General features: G+C 36.0%; 2 protein-coding genes across 7 annotated transcripts; one reads left to right on the top strand and one right to left on the bottom strand.

Annotated features, from left to right (window-relative positions):
* The first annotated feature begins 79 nt into the window (after positions 1 to 79).
* On the top strand, positions 80 to 7,975 carry LOC141843204 (uncharacterized). Its single transcript, XM_074731245.1, has 13 exons — positions 80 to 301; positions 394 to 1,025; positions 2,594 to 2,754; positions 3,873 to 3,933; positions 4,028 to 4,093; positions 4,213 to 4,298; positions 4,819 to 4,882; positions 5,694 to 5,906; positions 6,871 to 6,936; positions 7,037 to 7,116; positions 7,194 to 7,316; positions 7,384 to 7,552; positions 7,701 to 7,975. Exons 1-11 carry the CDS (start codon positions 127 to 129, stop codon positions 7,309 to 7,311), a joined length of 1,722 nt encoding a protein of 573 aa, XP_074587346.1. The 5' UTR covers positions 80 to 126; the 3' UTR covers positions 7,312 to 7,316; positions 7,384 to 7,552; positions 7,701 to 7,975.
* A 243-nt stretch (positions 7,976 to 8,218) lies between these two features.
* LOC141843045 (65-kDa microtubule-associated protein 1-like) lies at positions 8,219 to 17,132 on the bottom strand. 6 transcript variants are annotated; one of them, XM_074731054.1, is made up of 11 exons: positions 16,986 to 17,132; positions 16,040 to 16,147; positions 15,862 to 15,955; positions 15,582 to 15,785; positions 13,938 to 14,195; positions 13,650 to 13,865; positions 12,233 to 12,388; positions 11,802 to 12,113; positions 9,534 to 9,621; positions 8,880 to 9,028; positions 8,219 to 8,789 (listed from the first exon to the last, which is right to left on the bottom strand). In XM_074731054.1, exons 3-11 carry the CDS (start codon positions 15,931 to 15,933, stop codon positions 8,475 to 8,477), a joined length of 1,770 nt encoding a protein of 589 aa, XP_074587155.1. In that variant the 5' UTR covers positions 15,934 to 15,955; positions 16,040 to 16,147; positions 16,986 to 17,132; the 3' UTR covers positions 8,219 to 8,474. The 6 variants fall into 6 exon arrangements, with proteins under 6 accessions (XP_074587155.1, XP_074587157.1, XP_074587156.1 ...); XM_074731056.1 differs by having other exon boundaries at positions 15,862 to 15,950; XM_074731055.1 differs by having other exon boundaries at positions 16,040 to 16,144.
* Positions 17,133 to 17,873: the final 741 nt, after the last annotated feature.

Raw genomic sequence — 17,873 nt, 5'->3', positions numbered from 1 at the left:
AAAGTTAAAAACCCTAATCAAGGCCCCAGGGCACGTGGCCGTTGCTCGAATCGCATGTGCCCTCCTCCGTCCCCTCCGTTGCAGTCTCGAATTATCTGACGCCAAGGAATCGGCCGCCCTGCGGCGATGGCGGCGGCGGCAGCATTGAAGGCCACAAAGAGTTTGGCGGAGGGGTGGCGGATCATCCCGCGGCCGCTCCTCGAGACAATCCTCAACAACTACGCTCACCACCACCGCGTTCATCAGCCCGTCATCCTCCACGGTCCACGCGGCGTCGGGAAAACCTCCCTTTTACTCCACCGTCGGTTCTCCTATCCTTTTCCTTCTTCTCCCGTCGTGCCCTTCTGCGTTCTCGTGTTTCTTGCTGTTATAGGTTTTGTCTCGCTTGGGCAGGTCTCCTCCCGGAATGGAATAAAGGCGCCCACGTTACGGCCTATGTCGACTTTGCTGGTGACCCCTTCGCCACCCGCCCTTGGGCCTCTTTCTCGACCGCCTTCGAGCCGCCATCCCTGGGAACAATTCGTGGCCGCCTGGAGAGCGAACTCGAGGCCCTAGTCGACCAAGGTGTACGCCGCGGCAGCATTGGCAGCCGGGATGTCTTTGACGCGTTAAACAAGTGGCACGGCCTCCACACCGCTCTCAAACGCATCATAGGTCCCAATCGCCTCTCCAAGCGTGATGAGACGGCTTCTGTTTCTGCCCTCTGGTCTAAGGCTATGTTCAGTTTCTCATCCCGGATCGGAAGTGAAGAGATAAATGCGAATCTGGCCACGGAGGAAAAAGCAATTTCAGCAGTTGGTACGAGAAAGTACTCCATGGGGGAGGTAGCACACATGAGAGAGACAGCGGTATCACTAAAGCTTGCGAAGGAGGTTATCAAAATGCATCAAGAATGGAGGAGGGAGGCCATTAGGGATCTAAACCGCAAAGGAGGGTTCTCGAGGTCTCTGGCTAATTCATCTACTGATTGGCCCTCACTCTTGCTCGATATCCTCTCCAGTGCAGCAGAAATTGACTTCTTCCAGGTAAAAAGGAGATAAATTCTTCTTAATTGTTCTATTCAAAAGATATATTGATTATTATTCTAGATTAGTATAAGTTGTTCCTCTTCCTCTCTTGGGTCGCTTTGTCTGTCTCTTGTATATTTTCCTTTGGGCAGAAATCAAAATGACACCTTATTTATTTAATTATTTGGGTGCCTTATCATTTTTTCTATCAAACTTATCTTTTTAAACTTACCTAAACTGTTGAACCCTAGATCGGCTGCCCAATCGACCTAATAAGCAAATTTACAGTTTTAATCAGAACTGCCACATGAGTTATAAATTAAGAATATGTATAAATTATTTTAAAAAATGTTAACTTTTTAAAAGAGGTAAAAACTTATATAAATTCTGTCATAAATCTTTAAAAATTATTTCATGAGTTATAAACTTTTAAAAATATCAAAATATAAATTTTAAAAAATTGTCACAATAAAAGGTAATAGAAAGCAAAGTGATATGAATTCTACCACAAATTTTTAAAAGATGCTATTTATAAATAAAAAAAATCAAAATATGTAATTTTTTTAATAAAGTTGTAAATTATAAAAAATTGTCAAAAAAATAGTTTTTTAAAAAAAAGTATAAGTTTTAAAAATAAAACAGAATGTAAAAGTGTTTTAAAAGTAATAGACATTAAAGTGATACGCATCATATAACTTTTAAAAAAAATTATCTTTCTTAAAAAGAAATGAAATGTAAATATATATATGTATATATTAATCTGAACTGAAAGATACACTATAGAAGGTTAGTTAGTGAATTTCACTTAATCATTCAAAGTGTCAAACAAGTCAACAATTATGGTCATTTTCTGTTTAAATTTTAAATTTGAATAGATGCATTTCTAGGAGTTCATTAGAGTGCACTTATGCTTTCAAAATAACCAAATGACCCAAAAAGCCTATGTAACATATTCAGCTATAATTGCTATATGCTCATTTTCTTTTAATTTTTTGAGTTTGAATAAATAGATGCACAATAGTTGGTCATTGGAATTTATCCATGCTTTCATAATAACCGAAAGCCTATGTTTTTAAATTGATTAAATAATTAAAAATTGGTTATGCAATAATTTTTGCCAAAATTATATTATTATTTTTCTTAAGTTTTGAATATGAATAGATGGATGTACTATGCGATAATATTGGAGTCCACATATCCCTTCATAGTAACCAGGAGACTTAAAAATGATTATGTTGGGATTTTGATCAAGTGTTCTTATTTGCTTGGAAAAATTCTGTTATTTTCAAATTCCTCCTTTTCCTCTGAGCCTTCTCTTCCTTCCTCCTGTATTTTCCTGATTATGTTGCTTACCAAATCTTTCATAAAATTTTGAAGGCTATCAATTAATAAGATTGATATCAGAACTAGTTATGCCATTTCTTCTTTTTCGTCTTCTTAGATTACCTTCTTCTATTTATTGAATAACCAAATTGTATCTTTTGTTTGTTTTATTTCATTACCATGTGCCCATTTTGGTGAAAAATACTACTTTACAACAGAATGTGATGTCATATTCTTTCTTGTGATTTTTAATTTTTTTGCAGCCAAAACTGGTTATAAACAATGTAGATGTTCTGCGAAAGGCAACCTTAACAGATGATTCAACAGTTTCTGCTACAATGTATCATGATAGTTTCATTTGGAGGTTGATAGCCCTAGGTGTGAATGAAAGATGCTTACCTGTCGTTCTTGTAACATCAGATAGGTAAGACTGATACTATTTAGTCAAGTACTCTTTCTTATGCACGAGTGTTAACTAGGTTTTCTTTTGTTAATATTTATGATGGATCAATAAATATCAATAGCCGGTGCGGCTAGTGGAATTATATGTGACAGTTGCAGCATAATTTATCTTTTATCTATATCAGAAAAATCCCTAAAACCTTCAATTACAATGGTGGAGGACATTTCAAAATACTTGATGGCATGATGTAATTGGAAAGACAAATTGGGCAAGAAATCAACTTCTGTTGTTTATCAGTTTCGATATACTATCCCAACTGTATATCACATTGAACTCAGTGTTATATGTTGAGCTGGTGTAGTAGTCATCCATAGTTTATTGACTGGTATTGACCGCAATTACCTGTGAGAATACTTTAACAATGATATGCTGGTAAGCTGAATTTGATCTAGCATGTGTTTTTATCCTTTGATTTGGATGGTAGAATATTATTATATATCTATCTCTTATTCAAGTTATATATTTTGATTGTGACTTATCCTTTAATACGGATGGTATAATATTATCATACATCCATGTCTTATTCAAGTTATGTATTTTGACTGTGACCTGCATATATTGCTAAATCCATGGGTTGTTGAATTTCCTCTTCTAGTAAAAAAATCCATTCTATCTTTGATGCTTAAGTGGATTTGTTTTGTCTCTCTATTATTCCTTTAAAAAAAAGGAAGAAAAGGAAAGGCCTTCAAGTCCTATGTAACTGCATTCATATTGCCTGTAGGGAATATAAAAACACTTGCATACCTAAAAAAACAGTGTAGACTTGCAGCCAGATGTGATCAACGCGATGTTACTTCAGCTAATACTTAATCTCTTTGGTTCAAGCTGACCAGTCAACTGTATTCTGGCAATGCTCTGAGGAAGCTATTACACAATTTTGTTTTACCATTATATAAGTACATTTCTTCACATAATTGTTCTATGTGGCTCTTGTTATTTTTGAGTTGATCACTTTTAGGAAGATGTTAGTCTATTCTTTTTAGAAGAAGATTTATAGTTACTGTTGGTTTGATAACTTGAGGATATTTTGCTTTCTTTCTTAAATTTGGAAATACTTAACTGTCTCTATTTTCTTTTAGTTACTATTCATACCAAGCCTTTATTGACTTCGGATTTCCTAACATTTTTATCTCACGTGAGGTATGCTACCTATGTTTTTTTGTTGAACCTTGGCATTTCATGACCTTCTTGTGGCAAGTGATTAATTTATTATACGCTAAACAATGCTTGGTAGACTTTTGGGTGGACGCCTCAAGAAGCTAAGCTGCATATGGTTTCTGATTTCTTCAAAGAGTCTGAGGTAGTATTGCTATCTTGATCATTCTGAAACCTTTTCTCTTTGACTTCTATTTCTACATTGATATTTTACCTCCAACTATTTCATGTAATATACTGAATATATCTTTTATGAAGTGATAGTGGAAAGTGATTGATGAAGTACTTGGTCCAAATCCACGACAACTTTACGAACTTTATGTGCTCAAACAAAGTGGTTATTACCCAGAGTAAGTAACTAGTCAACTAGCTTTCTTCTGGCTGAATAAGCCTCCGTTTTCCTTCATCCTAATTCGATGTTTTATTATCAGAGTATGCTTATGAAGTAGTTTTGAGTAAAAGGATCTTAAGGGAACATGCAAAAGGTTTAGAGAAGTTTCTCTCACAATCCTTCTATTCAGCACTTAGCTTACGGTGCCAACTTGGGTGTCATTGCAACATTCTAATGATAAATTGTTCGATAGTTGTTTCCTTTAGCCTTTGATGTGTTAGAACAATGGAGATTGTCGTTGTAAATCTAAATGTCGAGGTCTACCAGTCTATTCCCCCAACATCTGGAGCACCAACTGTAATTTTGAAAGATATATTGCTGAGTTTAACATGTCTTTTTATGTGGTTGGCAAGATTATTTAAGTTAAGATGGTTGTTATTGTTTACACCATTTTTAAAATTTTTGGAATATTTCACCTGCTTGGTGAATTGTTTTCTATTAGTCATGTTTACATGGGACTTATCAGTAACTTTTTTTAGGGCATATCAGGGTGACGAGAGTAATTTTGAGGATATTGTGGATGCATACTTATCATATCTACAAGTAAGTTCTCATTTTATTGTCTGGTCAAAGAAATAACTCCATTCAAGCTATTTGTTGCTTTATCAAAAATTAGTTGAACATTTTTAATTATTTTTTTTATTCTTGACCATGGTAACTGAATAAGCATTGAAAACACCATCAATTAATCTTTGACTAGTGCATATCTTGTTTATGGATTTGCTGGTTCAATCCTGTTTCTTTGACTTTTGTGATTTCCTGTACTATAGTGCTATATATAAAAAAAGGGTAGTCTGGTGCATGAAGTTTTCACCAATGTGAGGTCCTAGAGAAGGGTCTATTGTACGCAACTTTATCCTGTTTTGCAACAGATTATTTCCGAGAATAGTGAAATTAACTAGAGTTCAGCTCCTATTCTAGTGGATATTTTCATCTTAAACATTTCTCTTCTTTATTTATTTTGTGCTAAACTTGGATTTATTTCTCAATTGACAGTGATCTCTCATGTGCTATTATACTATTGAGCTTGCCATGTAACCTTTGTCAAAGAGCAGTATGGCATGGCATTTGTAGCTCCCCCAATAAACAGTTTGTTTTAAAAAAACTTTTGGTTAAAATGCTTAGCTTCATTATTCAACTGCTATTATAATGTTTTTATCTATAAAGATGCAAAACGGTGCAATTTACTCTCTTTTTGTATATTGATATATACTCAAACACAATCATGATTTGGTTAGATAATAATAAGTTTTCTTTAAGTGTGATAAAAATATTAAATCTGAGCTATTATCCTGTTACTATTACACAGTCTTGTCGTAGATTATTTTCCATAGTTTCTGGTTTGCTATGGCAGGTTACTGTGGTGAACCCAGCCATGGAATCAGCTTTACTCATTGTACAAAAGTTTGCTTTTGATGCATATAATGGTAAAGTTTCTGAAGATCGATTGCATTTTGGTGCACCTTGGAGGCATCCGCCTCGCACTAATGACCCTGTTTCATCTATCATGTGGGCAAAGATTCAACTCATAGATTTTGTCCAATCATTGGTGATCACTGAATTCGGTGTAAGGAGTCTTCTCATTATGTTTTTTCCTGTGCTTGACTTTGTTTTTGATATTTTAGGACATTGTAGTATGGAATGCTTGAGGCTAGATCACTCAGTATTTCTGAATATGGTTGCTTACTATACTATTTCTATGTTCTTGTTTGTCTGTTACTTTGTAGGATCCAAAAGTATGTTTTTTGAATTAAGTAATAAACAAATTTCTGTCAATGTTGGATGGAACATAACCTGTTACTGATTTTAATCAGTAAGAGAAAAGGATTTATCCTTTTTCTGTGTGTTATATTGTGTTTTTTTTCTTCCTGTGAGTCATTCTTTTCCTACTTCTATTGTTTTACTAACTTCTTCCTAGAATTGCATGTAGAATACTTGGGACTTATCCTGATGCTATATCCTTCTGAGAAGAACTTGCAGCCCAATTCTTTATTTCCTTCACATTCGTGATCAGCTAATTGATTTGAGAGACTGATAAATTTGTAACTTTCTATATTGATATTTACTATAGTTAAGACTAGAAGATATTTTCGTCCCATCTGAAGGGTGGGTTTTGGGAGAAGATCAAATATATCAACTTGGCAGTTAGTTTTCTCCTCTCTTTTTGATCAAATCACAATCAAGAATGATCTGCTAATCACTTTCTGGTCGCTTCTACCTCAGATATAGGGAGTATCAATATCACTGATAAGGTGAATGTTTATCAATAGTGTTTGAAGGATGATATGCTGGCTCATCATGCTTTGTTCTTTGAATTTAGATTTTAAATGAATATTTGCAAGTATCAAAAGACGCCGTACTGAAGTGGCTTTACATAAGTGTATTTTTGTGGATTCTTAGTGTGAATGGTAGTCTTGATTGAGTTTTCATTGTGCAGAAAGAATATTGTTTGGATGTGGTTTAGGATAACATTCCAGACCGGTTATGGAGTTTAATATTTATTTATTTTTTTCATCTCGGATCTTGAGTAGGTTAATTATCTAGCTGATCAGAGCCTTGAAATACTGGGTGATCCTTCACTTCTTGCCATGTTGGAGGTACACAGAAATGAAAATTTGAATTTACACTCTCATCAGCACACTCATGTCCAAGCTAAACAAACATTTGATATCATATTACTTTTATCATACTGGCTAGGTGGGATTGTTATATACACAGAGAGATCCATCTTTTATTCGGCCAATTACTCGTGGTATCCAGAGATGCCTAGTGAGATGGTAAGCTGTTTAAATTTGGTATCCATGGAATTTCAGCCATTAAACATTCTCTTACCTTTCATTTTCCTGATGGTTAGGCTTGTTCAACAAAAGCTGCAAATGAACTTTCAGGAGCGTCTAGCATACTTATGGCAACGTATAATCCGAGGTCGAAGTTACCGCCATTTGATGAAGGAATCAGGCTATAAAAGATGAGAGAGGTATATAACAGACTTAGTGGCATAGCTTTTCTGAGCTTTAATTTTTCAGCTTCTACTGGATCTACAGGTTCTCTCTGTATGAGATATGAATGTAATGATACCAGCTGCCGCACTCTTCAGTTCTGGAAGTATTCTTTTCCTCAGCTTGTCATTGGTATTCCACCAGTTATTTTTCAGATTACTGGATGGTTTGACATGTTCTTTAATGGATTAGCAGAAACTTTCCAAGCACATTTGTAAGTTTCGTTCACAATCATCAGTCATTTAAGATCCGTGTGATCTTGCCTCTACTTACCTATATTTATTTTGAACTTATTACCCTTGGTACAGAAGGAATAGTTTGCACATCGTTGAAAGACTAACACAACTTTCATTATGCTCTAGGATTATATTCTCTCTTTGGCGATGGAATTCAACATTTGTTTGATACTGCAGTGCGAACAAGGACTGTTTCAATTGGGGGATATGTTCTGGCATTAATAGCTTAAATGCCGATAATTGTTTGTTTCTCCGAATTGTTTTGTGCAGATTGTTCGATGTATTTATCTCAATGAGAAGTGTATAATGGACCTCGAACGATGCAGTTCTTTCTACCTAGCTGATGGAAACCTCAAAACTCATGTATTTGAAAATAAACTATTACAATCCACTCCTCTGTTCAAATTATTTACATTGTTATTTTTTTTGTAACATTATTATTTTTTTAATCAGCGGTTTTGATACAGTGAAAATGGATGATTATAGCCTGTATTATTTGTGGGAGTTTACTTTTGGATATGTAAGCAGGGGTGGAGCTGTACGCTTTAGATAAAACAAACTATAATAAAATAAAAAGGTACAGTTCATGACAAATATCTGGGACAGCAAAAGGGACCACTGATCGTACAAGGCATTTCCACCTCTACAGAATGCTCGCTCAGATGCGCTTAGATAAAAATGAACAAACTACAGCATTCTTACTGCTACCAGAATATCTTACAGTGACAGATATTATATGTTCAAGAAGCTAACGGAATAATTTATCAAGAACGAGACTTTCTCAAACAACGCAGTTCAGCTTCTACCCTTGCCAATAGTTACTCTCCAGTACTTTATCATAACCTAACATGATCACCAGTAACTCGTACGATATGTGAATTTTTTTTAAAGGAAATCTCCTCATGGTGTAGCAGGAAGTTGGTCAGTAGCAGACACAAGGGAGGCTGCATCCTCTTTGGCTATCGCAACATAGTTCACTGGAGCGACTGCCCTATTGCTGTCTCTCTTTCCGTCCCGGCTCATGGATCTAGCACCATTGCTGCCAGTCTGGTGTGCATTGAGAGACAACCTTCGGCTAGGAGTCCCATTTGATCCACCTCCATTCGTACGGGGACCGACCACCTTCTTTGAACCGAGAGGGCGTGCTGGACTAGGCCTTGAGCCAAAGACAGATTCTTGTTCGGTGGTATGTTGCTCAACGATGCGTTTCTGATCCTGAAATTTATGAGAACAAAAAGAGAATCAAGCGGCATGAACTGATCAAGATTAGCATTACGAATAAAAATAAAAAAACAAAAAGTATACTTTCTGTCTTCGTTTTTCTTCTTCTCTTTCCTGTCTTAGCATGGTATATTCCTCTAGCATAGCAAGGAGCGGAACACTGTCATACATGAACAACATACCACGATCCTCCTCCCAAGCATGAGTCTTAGCAACCAGAGTATCAACAAGAGCTGCAGCAACAAAGAAATTATTTATTATATATGGAAAGAGATACTTTAAAGTGCTTTATCAGTCCAATGCAAAGTTAGCTGTGCTGTAGGTAATTCAGAATTATTAGCGCCACTCAGCTAACAGAACAATCTAAAAAAAAACCCATCAATTAGCATTCACAGCAGCATACACTACCTGTGCTAACATGAACTTTAGGTTCAGGGTCGAACAGTTTGAAATTGATCCTCATGTTATAGATGACTAGTTAGCCTTCTGATTATTAACATCTTTTTCTTGTAATCAGAAGTTACCCATCAGATACATACACAATTATAGAATTTACTAACTTGTTTCAATGCAAGTCATGAGAATGGTCAGATAAGGCACATAAACTTAAAGGGCAATCATCATATTGACTCAAAAAGCAACCTATTTCACCAGGTGGATTGGATACATTCCTTACCTCATGGCTACATGGCATTATTTTACCAAAAATTAAATTTACCAAGGTTGTGCAAATCATACCTGGAATCTTGTTAACCAATATGCGAGCTTTTTCTGCACGTTTGAGATTTAAATGTGCACCTCTACTTGAGTTATATCTGTTGTCATCCTGAATGGAAATTATGTACAACAAAGATTAAATTCTGTTAATTTCAAGCATTATTACAAAAAAAATCTTGTAAAAAGGGCAGTAATGTCATTCTAAAGCTCAATATGGTAGAACAAATTCCAACAGACAAGTTAAAAAGAAGAAACCATGACATATATTATCATTCGAGCAGGTAGATATCAGCTTAAATAGCCAAGCATCTGCACCGTGTATGTACAAGACACGTTTCAGCTCAACTGAGAAGTGAAGGATTAAAGACACATTTCAATACAAGTAAAGGTATTGGTTTCAGTCTCATGCTGGAACACTTTTCAGTTCTTTAAATGAGAGGTGAAAGATTAAACACCACTATGATGTATTTATCACTTCAGATCTATCGTTTGAGACTGAGGCTACTCTAATGCCACTTTTTGGTATTGGTTTTGAAACACCCTGGAACTCACAGATAGGATTAACTCAAATAGCACAGCTGCTTAAATACACCATCTCAAACTGAATTGATTAATTGAAAACAGAGCTCCTACAATGTAACACCAAAAATCACACACACACACACACAAAAGAAAAGGGAACAAAAGCTGTATAACCTAGTCAAAAATCACCCCCACCATAAAGCCTCAATGGAATGACACACACACACAGAAAAGGGAACAAAAGCAGTATAACCTAGTCAATCTAAAGCCTAACAATACACACACACACACAAAAGAAAAGGGAACAAAAGCTGTATAACCTAGTCAATCTAAAGCCTAATTTAAGCGAATTCAGGCCTATATGATATAAAAGCAATAAGAAAACAAGATGATGGGATAAGACATTGACACTGTACAAAAGCTCACAGTCCTCCCTAAAACTCATCCTTGGAAATGAAAAGCTCTTTTATATAAGAAAATCCTCCTATCTACAATTTTTTTAGTCTCTAATAGTGCCTCAGCACACCTCCCAAGTTGCATCATATCTCTAATATGCTTCATTGGGTGAAAAGAAATCACCAACTCACTGTCAAAATAGAACAAAATAATAAAAGAGGTTACTGATTGATGAGGTTGTTAAGCTACTCACCAGATAGAGAAAGAATCACACAACAAATCTCCACCTTAGCAAGATCCATTTGTTGCTCCATTTAATACTTCAAGATGGTACTCCAGGGTGAACTTAATATTCTCGGCTTTATCCACCATTGCACACTACAAGTCATCCTACTTTATTGCTCCATTGAATATTTTAAGAAGATACTACAAAGTGAACAATGTAATTATCTCAGCTTTATCCATGAGCTCATGTGCATTTATTATCCTACATATGGCTTTATTTTGGTCACAAATAGAGATCCTGTAGATACCTCTACTCTGTATAGTAGTAGATCTTTGTTTTTACTATGCTTCTACTCGTATAATATCCGAAGGATGTATTATCCACCAGAGTTCAATACATCTGTTGCATGACAAACCCTTATTAAGTAACTACATGGCTAGCACTTGAAGAATTGAACACCCTCTGTTGTGTCTTTTTGACCCAATGTTATATAGCCAACATCTTCATCCTCCACAGTTTGTACACCTAGGCCTTGACTTTTTCTCCAAGATAGACCCTTATTAAGGAGCTACATGGCTAACACTTGAAGCATTGAACAGCTTCTGGTGATTTAAGTTTAAACCTACATATGTTTATTGAGATCCTAGCTCTAGCAACTAGCCTTCTTACTTGTGCATGTAATTAATGCACTTCCACTGGTATCTCAAATGTTATTATTTTTTGTTTTAGTAACATATGCGATCTTTATTTTCAATTCATGCAGAATTGTCTTGATTCTCATGCCAACCAGGAGGTTTTTCATAGAAGTACTAAACAAATAAGGCAATCAAATGATCAAAATTTGTGCCAAACTATTATCTGATGTATCATCACCAATCTTGACCAATTTATCCACTGGTCGTTCCTCTCATAATCTAAAAACATTGTTTGAGACCTGAGCCTAACTTACTTCAAAACAGTGCTCGAGTTGACTAGTTGGAATGGAGCTTCAAGAAACTAAGTTTTGACAAATCAACCTAATTAAGAGAAGAACATACACTTGGGGGAGGTCTCATTAACGTATAAAATGAGTTTAAAGGCTGTATAAACTTAAGTAGATTGAGTACAGAAACTAATTGGGTAGAGCAAGGCAATAAAGTCATTACCCGATTGTAGTCTTCAAGCCAACTTTCTTCCTCACAAGCTGACATCCATTTTTCAACTTTATCCAATATTTCTTTCCTACTCATGGCTTCCTCCTTAGCTTTCAGTATCTGACTATCCATTTCTGCAAGTAATTCTGATGGTTCAACATTTCCAGAGTCAATTAGAGCCAATATTTTCTCTCTGGCAGATGCAGGATCAATGTCTATGTGAGCCCGAGCATAAATGTCTTCTAATTCAGTTTGCTTCTTGAAAGCTATTTCCTTCATCTTGCTTGCCTTTAATTGATCTAATCTTTCGACTTCTACTTCAGCCTACATGTAGAAAAGAAGAAAATATTTATGCAAACACACAAGAAAGTCTAATGTATAGCATTTCCAGAAACCAAAAATAGAAGTTCAGTAATGTGAAAACTGCATCATTATTATCTAACCTGTTCGATCAAATCAAGGGCCAGAGCTCCAGGAACAATAACCTCATCTACTGTTGCAGATATGTTACAAGTAATATGACTAAACAACTCACGTTCCTCCATTGGTGTATCCATCAAATTCCAAAGATCAGTGAGCTGAGCAGCTAGATCTTGAAGCTGAAAAGGCATTAACAGTATGTGTCAATGAAAGATCAATAATCACAGAAAACAAATATTTAGTGGGAATCTACAAAATATTTAAGTGAAAGCAGCTAATGTTCTGTAAAAATATAAATAAAAGTTGTTGAGATCATAATTGCCACTTATATTCCATCATTCATCAAATAGGATTTTTTTTTGGATCAATTGGAAGAAATTTCTATCAACTTAACAAATTTCTTATAGCAAATTCCTAGACAATCAAGAGAAGTTAATGCCTCAAAGGTAATAAATTAATCTGTTCAACTGGTGGTGAATAATTTGAAGTATGGATTCTTTGCACTAATTGTCCAGGAAGCATATTGGCACAGAGAGAACTTATATAAACGAAAAAGGAAGCAGTTGTAGCAGCTGTTGATGTAAATCTTAATTGCATGATTTGAAGTTCTTTAACATGTTGGTTGGCATGGTGAAATTTATTCCTATGCCCACCAACACACACATGAAAAAGAGTCAAATTTCAAGATGCAACAAAGTGAGGGTGGAAGCATGAGGCAGGGTCAAAGTGGGAGGCTAAGGCGAGAATGAAAGCAGGATATGAATGGCATGAAGGTTCATTGATAGATTTCAACGAGTAAGCTGGTGCCGTAACTGCATTGTCCTCCCACTGGATTCCAAGGAGGTAAATTGTAACCTCCTCTTCGTCCTCTCTGTCTTCTTCACGGTTCCATTTCTCCTACTCCTAAACGGAACCACTCGCGTCAAGGGTAGGCATGCAGACACAGCACAAAAAACATTTTTCGCGTGGAACATAACATTAAACTGCACTCAAAAGTATCCAGTTAATAGAACCTCCACATCAAGTTTATAAAATGTAATATGAACTACAATTTAATTATATACTCTTAAGATAGTCAGTGTGGATTCAGAATTTCAAATTGTCGTCATGGGAGTTGCTCTCATGAGTGATCCACATTCCACATGCAAACAATTATAAAGTAACAATTGCAGATTAAGAATATATGTAAAGAATATAATCCATAATGTCAACCCCATAGTATAAAAAAGAATTGCATATTTCAAATTTCATAAAGCACTGAAGTGGAAGCATGGCATGCCTAAATCTTTTTTGCCTACGAATGAAGTTAATAAATATTGCTGCATGAACAACAAAAGGCCAGTGAACTGTATATTATCATATTCTGAGAACTTTGATTAAGAACTGAAGACCATTATAGCTGAAGAACCATACAATGCGATACTTTGATCTAGAAATTACCTTCAGTAGTCTCATCTTTTTATCTTCTTTAAGTGCTACAATCATTGTAGAGAGCTTGGACAATGTATCATTGCTGATGCTCTTTGATTGTACGCTAACAGAGTCATTCAAACTAGGATGAACTTCTGTTATAGTACTGAAAAAATCCAACCCCAAAACTGCACAGAGATCATGCACTGTGCTAACGAAGTCAAGAACCTTGTGCAACCTATCACTCTGATATTTATCAAGATGTTATTGGAAATACTATACATTGAAATTTAACAACATAGTGACTGTATTAAGAACCTTTTCTTTCTGAAGTTCTTGAAGTTGCGATTGGTACTCTCCTAACTTCTTCAATGACAAATCTTCCTTGTCAACTATTGGTGTTTCAATTTGCTGTCCAATTTTCAAAGTTCCAGCAATTTCTTCACGAATTTTCTCAATTTGCAATTGCACATCAGCAAATCCCCTTATCCTTTCCTCTTTCTGTATGCACAGCTCCTCCAGAAGTGGTGCAACAGATGCTAGTTGCTCCTTGATTGTGCCAGAGGACTTATCAGGCTGAACCACAATAAGCATAATCAGAAAATGAATTAGACAAGTATGTAAAAGTTTTGATACCATGCTTTATCTCTTTACTTGTTGGAGAAATAACTTGATTATAATTGTGCAACATCTATGAAACTAATCACCAAAGCAGAAAGATGCATAAAAAACAACTTGCTAAAATTTTCCTGCCATGTAACTATATCAAAAGAAATTCCAAGTTACAAGTATAATTATGTCTTTGTACTTGATAGGAAGTGCCCTGAGCCAAATTAGCAAGAATCTGATTTAGTCCTAAAACAGATACAACTTTCTAAAGTTTGTTTGTTGGAGAAGCATAAGAAAGAGAAATGAAAGACTGAAAAGAACAGGCACCTTGTTTTGTTTGGCGAGTATATTATAATGCTATTAGATTATTGATTTGCTAAAACAAGGATGTATGGCGACACAAGATTTACTTTGTCGAGTTAGGTATGCAAATTATCAACAAGTTTAAGCTTGAATTCACGCTCCAGCTTGATTTAACATCAAGAAGTTCCCTTCTTTATTCAGACTGCAGTCATGAGTCAAATAGTAAAAAAAAATGGATGCTCTTCAATATGATCCTGATTAGAGTAAAAATACTTCATTACATGCCATATTTGATTGACCCTCTAAAGGCACTCATTCCATTTTCCTAAAATCATCCAAATAGATACAACATCTAATATAATTCAAGCACTAGAGTTGGTCCAAATCCGAATGACCTAGTTGTACCTTGATGATTTTCATGTTTGGAAGTTAACGAGTTCTGGATGACAACAAATGCTTAATAATTGCATGCCCATGGGGGTGGTGCTTGACCCATTTAAGCTAGGTTTGATACCTATTAAAGGGTTCACATTTGCTTAAAATCACAGGAATTTGCATATCACACCAAATAAACCACAGATTCAGGTGACTGTGAATGTATGGGTAGTTTGGGCTTCTCCGTAACACCAAAAAATGCAGGAACCTGATCCGCATACACCTCATCTGTATCACGTTTGACGAACAACAGGTAATTAACATGCAACTAAACTTTCAATTTTTACTCTCAGATTACAGTAAGTTTCAGCTAGATGTTATGTATGTAGGATAGGTCTTAATCCATGTACAACTCTTATCCTATAAACTTAATTGAATAACACTTATTGAATATTAACATGCTTTTCCCTCATCATACAAGGATACTAGCACCAAATTCTATCCTATTAGATATTGCCTATTGCATTGTCATTAAGTTGTCACTGCAATCATCAGTTAAATACATCTGTATAAATCAATGAGCAAAGAAACATAGTTATCCAAGGAGCTCTCAGCAAGCATGATGCTCTATGCAGTTCCTTGGCGGTGGAAACCTGTGATATAAAATTAACTTACTATGCCAGCAAAAGCCTTTTCTCCAAGTGCAGAAAGAACGCTGGAAAGCTCAGCTCTAGAATCAGCTAAGGACTGGAGAAGAAGGGCCCTTGTCTTTGAAGCCTGCTCAACTTTCCTCTTATAAACATCCAGGCATTCCTGTTCCAACTGAAGCAACATCTTATCACGTTCCTCGTCACTCTCACCAACCTCATCCCATATTAGCTGAAACAAAAAACGAATGATTCAGTTGACTTCATAGGACACAGAGCAAGCTAAAAAAGCAGTATAACTGAACAACCTGCAATTGCTGAAGCAAAGATCCACATGTGGTTTCACCTAATAAAGGATTTTGAGTATCTGTGACAGCCATTTACAGCTCAACTAGAACTGCACTGGAAATAACAGAATGATGCTTATTATGACTTTAACCCTTTAATAAGACAGAGGCCAGAATGAGAGTGAAAAGATATCGATACCTTATTGATCAGGCAGACAGTTTTCTTGCTCTGAATGCACCAGATTATGGTGGTTCTCTACAGATAAAGCTTGAATCAACAAAATCAGCTTATTGTTGCAGATTACTACTGACAAAATGAAAACAAAGATCCAAACATAAATGCATTATTGGCTTAGAACGCTGGGCCAATTGGCAATGAAGATTTGCTACAAAGTGCAGATAGATTCTAGCATAATCACAACATAGTTTCCTTAGACATCACAGTTTTTGACACATAACTAAATCTAATGAAGATAAATTATCTGAATAGTGAAGTGCTCCAGAATCAAGGACAAAACCGTTACTGAAATCAAGCTAGTGCGCCAGGTAGCCAAGTGTCACTACTCAAAAGTAAAAAATTAATGATAAAGGCACGAGAGCAAAACCAATAAGTAAAACCAACTCCTTCGACCCCAACAAACTTAGCGCATTCGTATATAAGCAAAGAAACCACCTATTGCCGAGTCAAAATCACTTCATTTTGGTACTAATACAGGTCCTTGCAAGAGCAAGTACCAAAACGTAAGTCAAACAGCAGATCTAAAAGGAAAACATCAAATCAAGAACCCTAAACCCCTATCCATGCAAACCAGGAGATCGCCTCCAAGAACCGGCCATTCTGCGCCTTATCAAACACCAACCAGCGAATCGAGACCAAAAACGACCGTCTTCAACCAATGCATGAAGCAAAATCTAGAAAACAACCCGGCAAAAAGAGAAAAAAAATTAACAATTCGCTTAAAAGATCGTTCTTTTACAAAGAAGTCGCCGAAGACCAAGCCGTCGGAAGTCTCCGAACCCATCCCCAGAAAATGCAGCCAGATGGACGAGGGGACGGCACCCCTCACGAGCTCACGAGCAAGCGAGGCGCTCCAGCTAATAGCAAGGAGAGGGGGAATGAGGAGGGCCAGGAAGAGAGCGCTCACCGCGGGGCTCCTCGGATCGGGGAGACGGAAGGGCGGAAGCGGTAGATCTAAGGCGGAGCCAGGCAGCGAGCCTCCGTCGTTGGCGTGCTTTTCCTCTTCTCGCCTCGTGCTGCTTGCTCCCTACTTCAGTCCTGCTAAGTGCTTGTCTGTGTCCAGTCACTTGTTTCTTCGCTGGCTTTCGCGGAAAAAATAAAAAGGGCGAAAATAAGAAATAAATAGATTATTTGATTATTTAAAAAAAGGTAATAAATGAGAACATGGACAAAGTTGAATATGCTGAGTCAAGACTCGTGGTCCGTCTGATGTGATGCGGTCACTGCTCAGTCCATCTCCACGGCTCCACCTGGTCTGTGGGTTTTTTTTTTTAAAAAAATAGTTTTTATTATAAATATTTACTAATTATATGCATATATTTCATCATCATTGCGTCACTGTCTATTAATAATTTTCCTTAAAATGTAACAATATTATTTTGAATTTGATAAGGTCATTTACCGGGATGATAATTGATTTGATACCCGACTCGAAAGAAATAGGAGATGGAAGGAATTTTTAGACTTCATCATATATAAGAATTTTCAAGTTTGGATATGAATATGAAAACGTACGAGTCAAGTAAAATTCTACTTATCATATCTAAATATTTAATTAAATTATATATATATATATATATATAAACATATTAACTATTTTTCTTTCATTTCACATACTATCAATTTGAAAATTAAAATTTTTATGATGTTGATTTTCAAAATCAGCACCAACACATGGTGCATTGGTACTTATTTTGAAAACCAGCACAAACACAGTTAGTTTTTCTCTAATTCGATTGAAAATTCCAGTGTATTCATGATTTAATCGAATTAAGACTAAATTATCTAAAATAAT

This window comes from Curcuma longa, chromosome 12 (assembly GCF_044706935.1).
Source record: "Curcuma longa cultivar G26 ecotype Majalengka, Jawa Barat chromosome 12, ITB_CL_G26_1.1, whole genome shotgun sequence".
Classification (NCBI taxonomy): domain Eukaryota; kingdom Viridiplantae; phylum Streptophyta; class Magnoliopsida; order Zingiberales; family Zingiberaceae; genus Curcuma; species Curcuma longa.
Note: the sequence above shows the minus strand (reverse complement) of the source record. Positions and strands in the feature narration are given on the sequence as shown.

Bases quoted from the DNA above. Each gene is read 5' to 3' on its own strand.
- LOC141843204 (XM_074731245.1), top strand. From the start codon at position 127: ATGGCGGCGGCGGCAGCATTGAAGGCCACAAAGAGTTTGGCGGAGGGG. The intron at 1,026-2,593 runs GTAAAAAGGAGA...ATTTTTTTGCAG, and splicing joins CAGAAATTGACTTCTTCCAG to CCAAAACTGGTTATAAACAA. The intron at 4,094-4,212 runs GTAGTATTGCTA...ATGAAGTGATAG, and splicing joins ATTTCTTCAAAGAGTCTGAG to TGGAAAGTGATTGATGAAGT.
- LOC141843045 (XM_074731054.1), bottom strand. From the start codon at position 15,933: ATGGCTGTCACAGATACTCAAAATCCTTTATTAGGTGAAACCACATGT. The intron at 12,389-13,649 runs GTAATTTCTAGA...ATGCCTTTTCAG, and splicing joins AAAAGATGAGACTACTGAAG to CTTCAAGATCTAGCTGCTCA. The intron at 8,790-8,879 runs GTATACTTTTTG...CATAAATTTCAG, and splicing joins AAGAAAAACGAAGACAGAAA to GATCAGAAACGCATCGTTGA.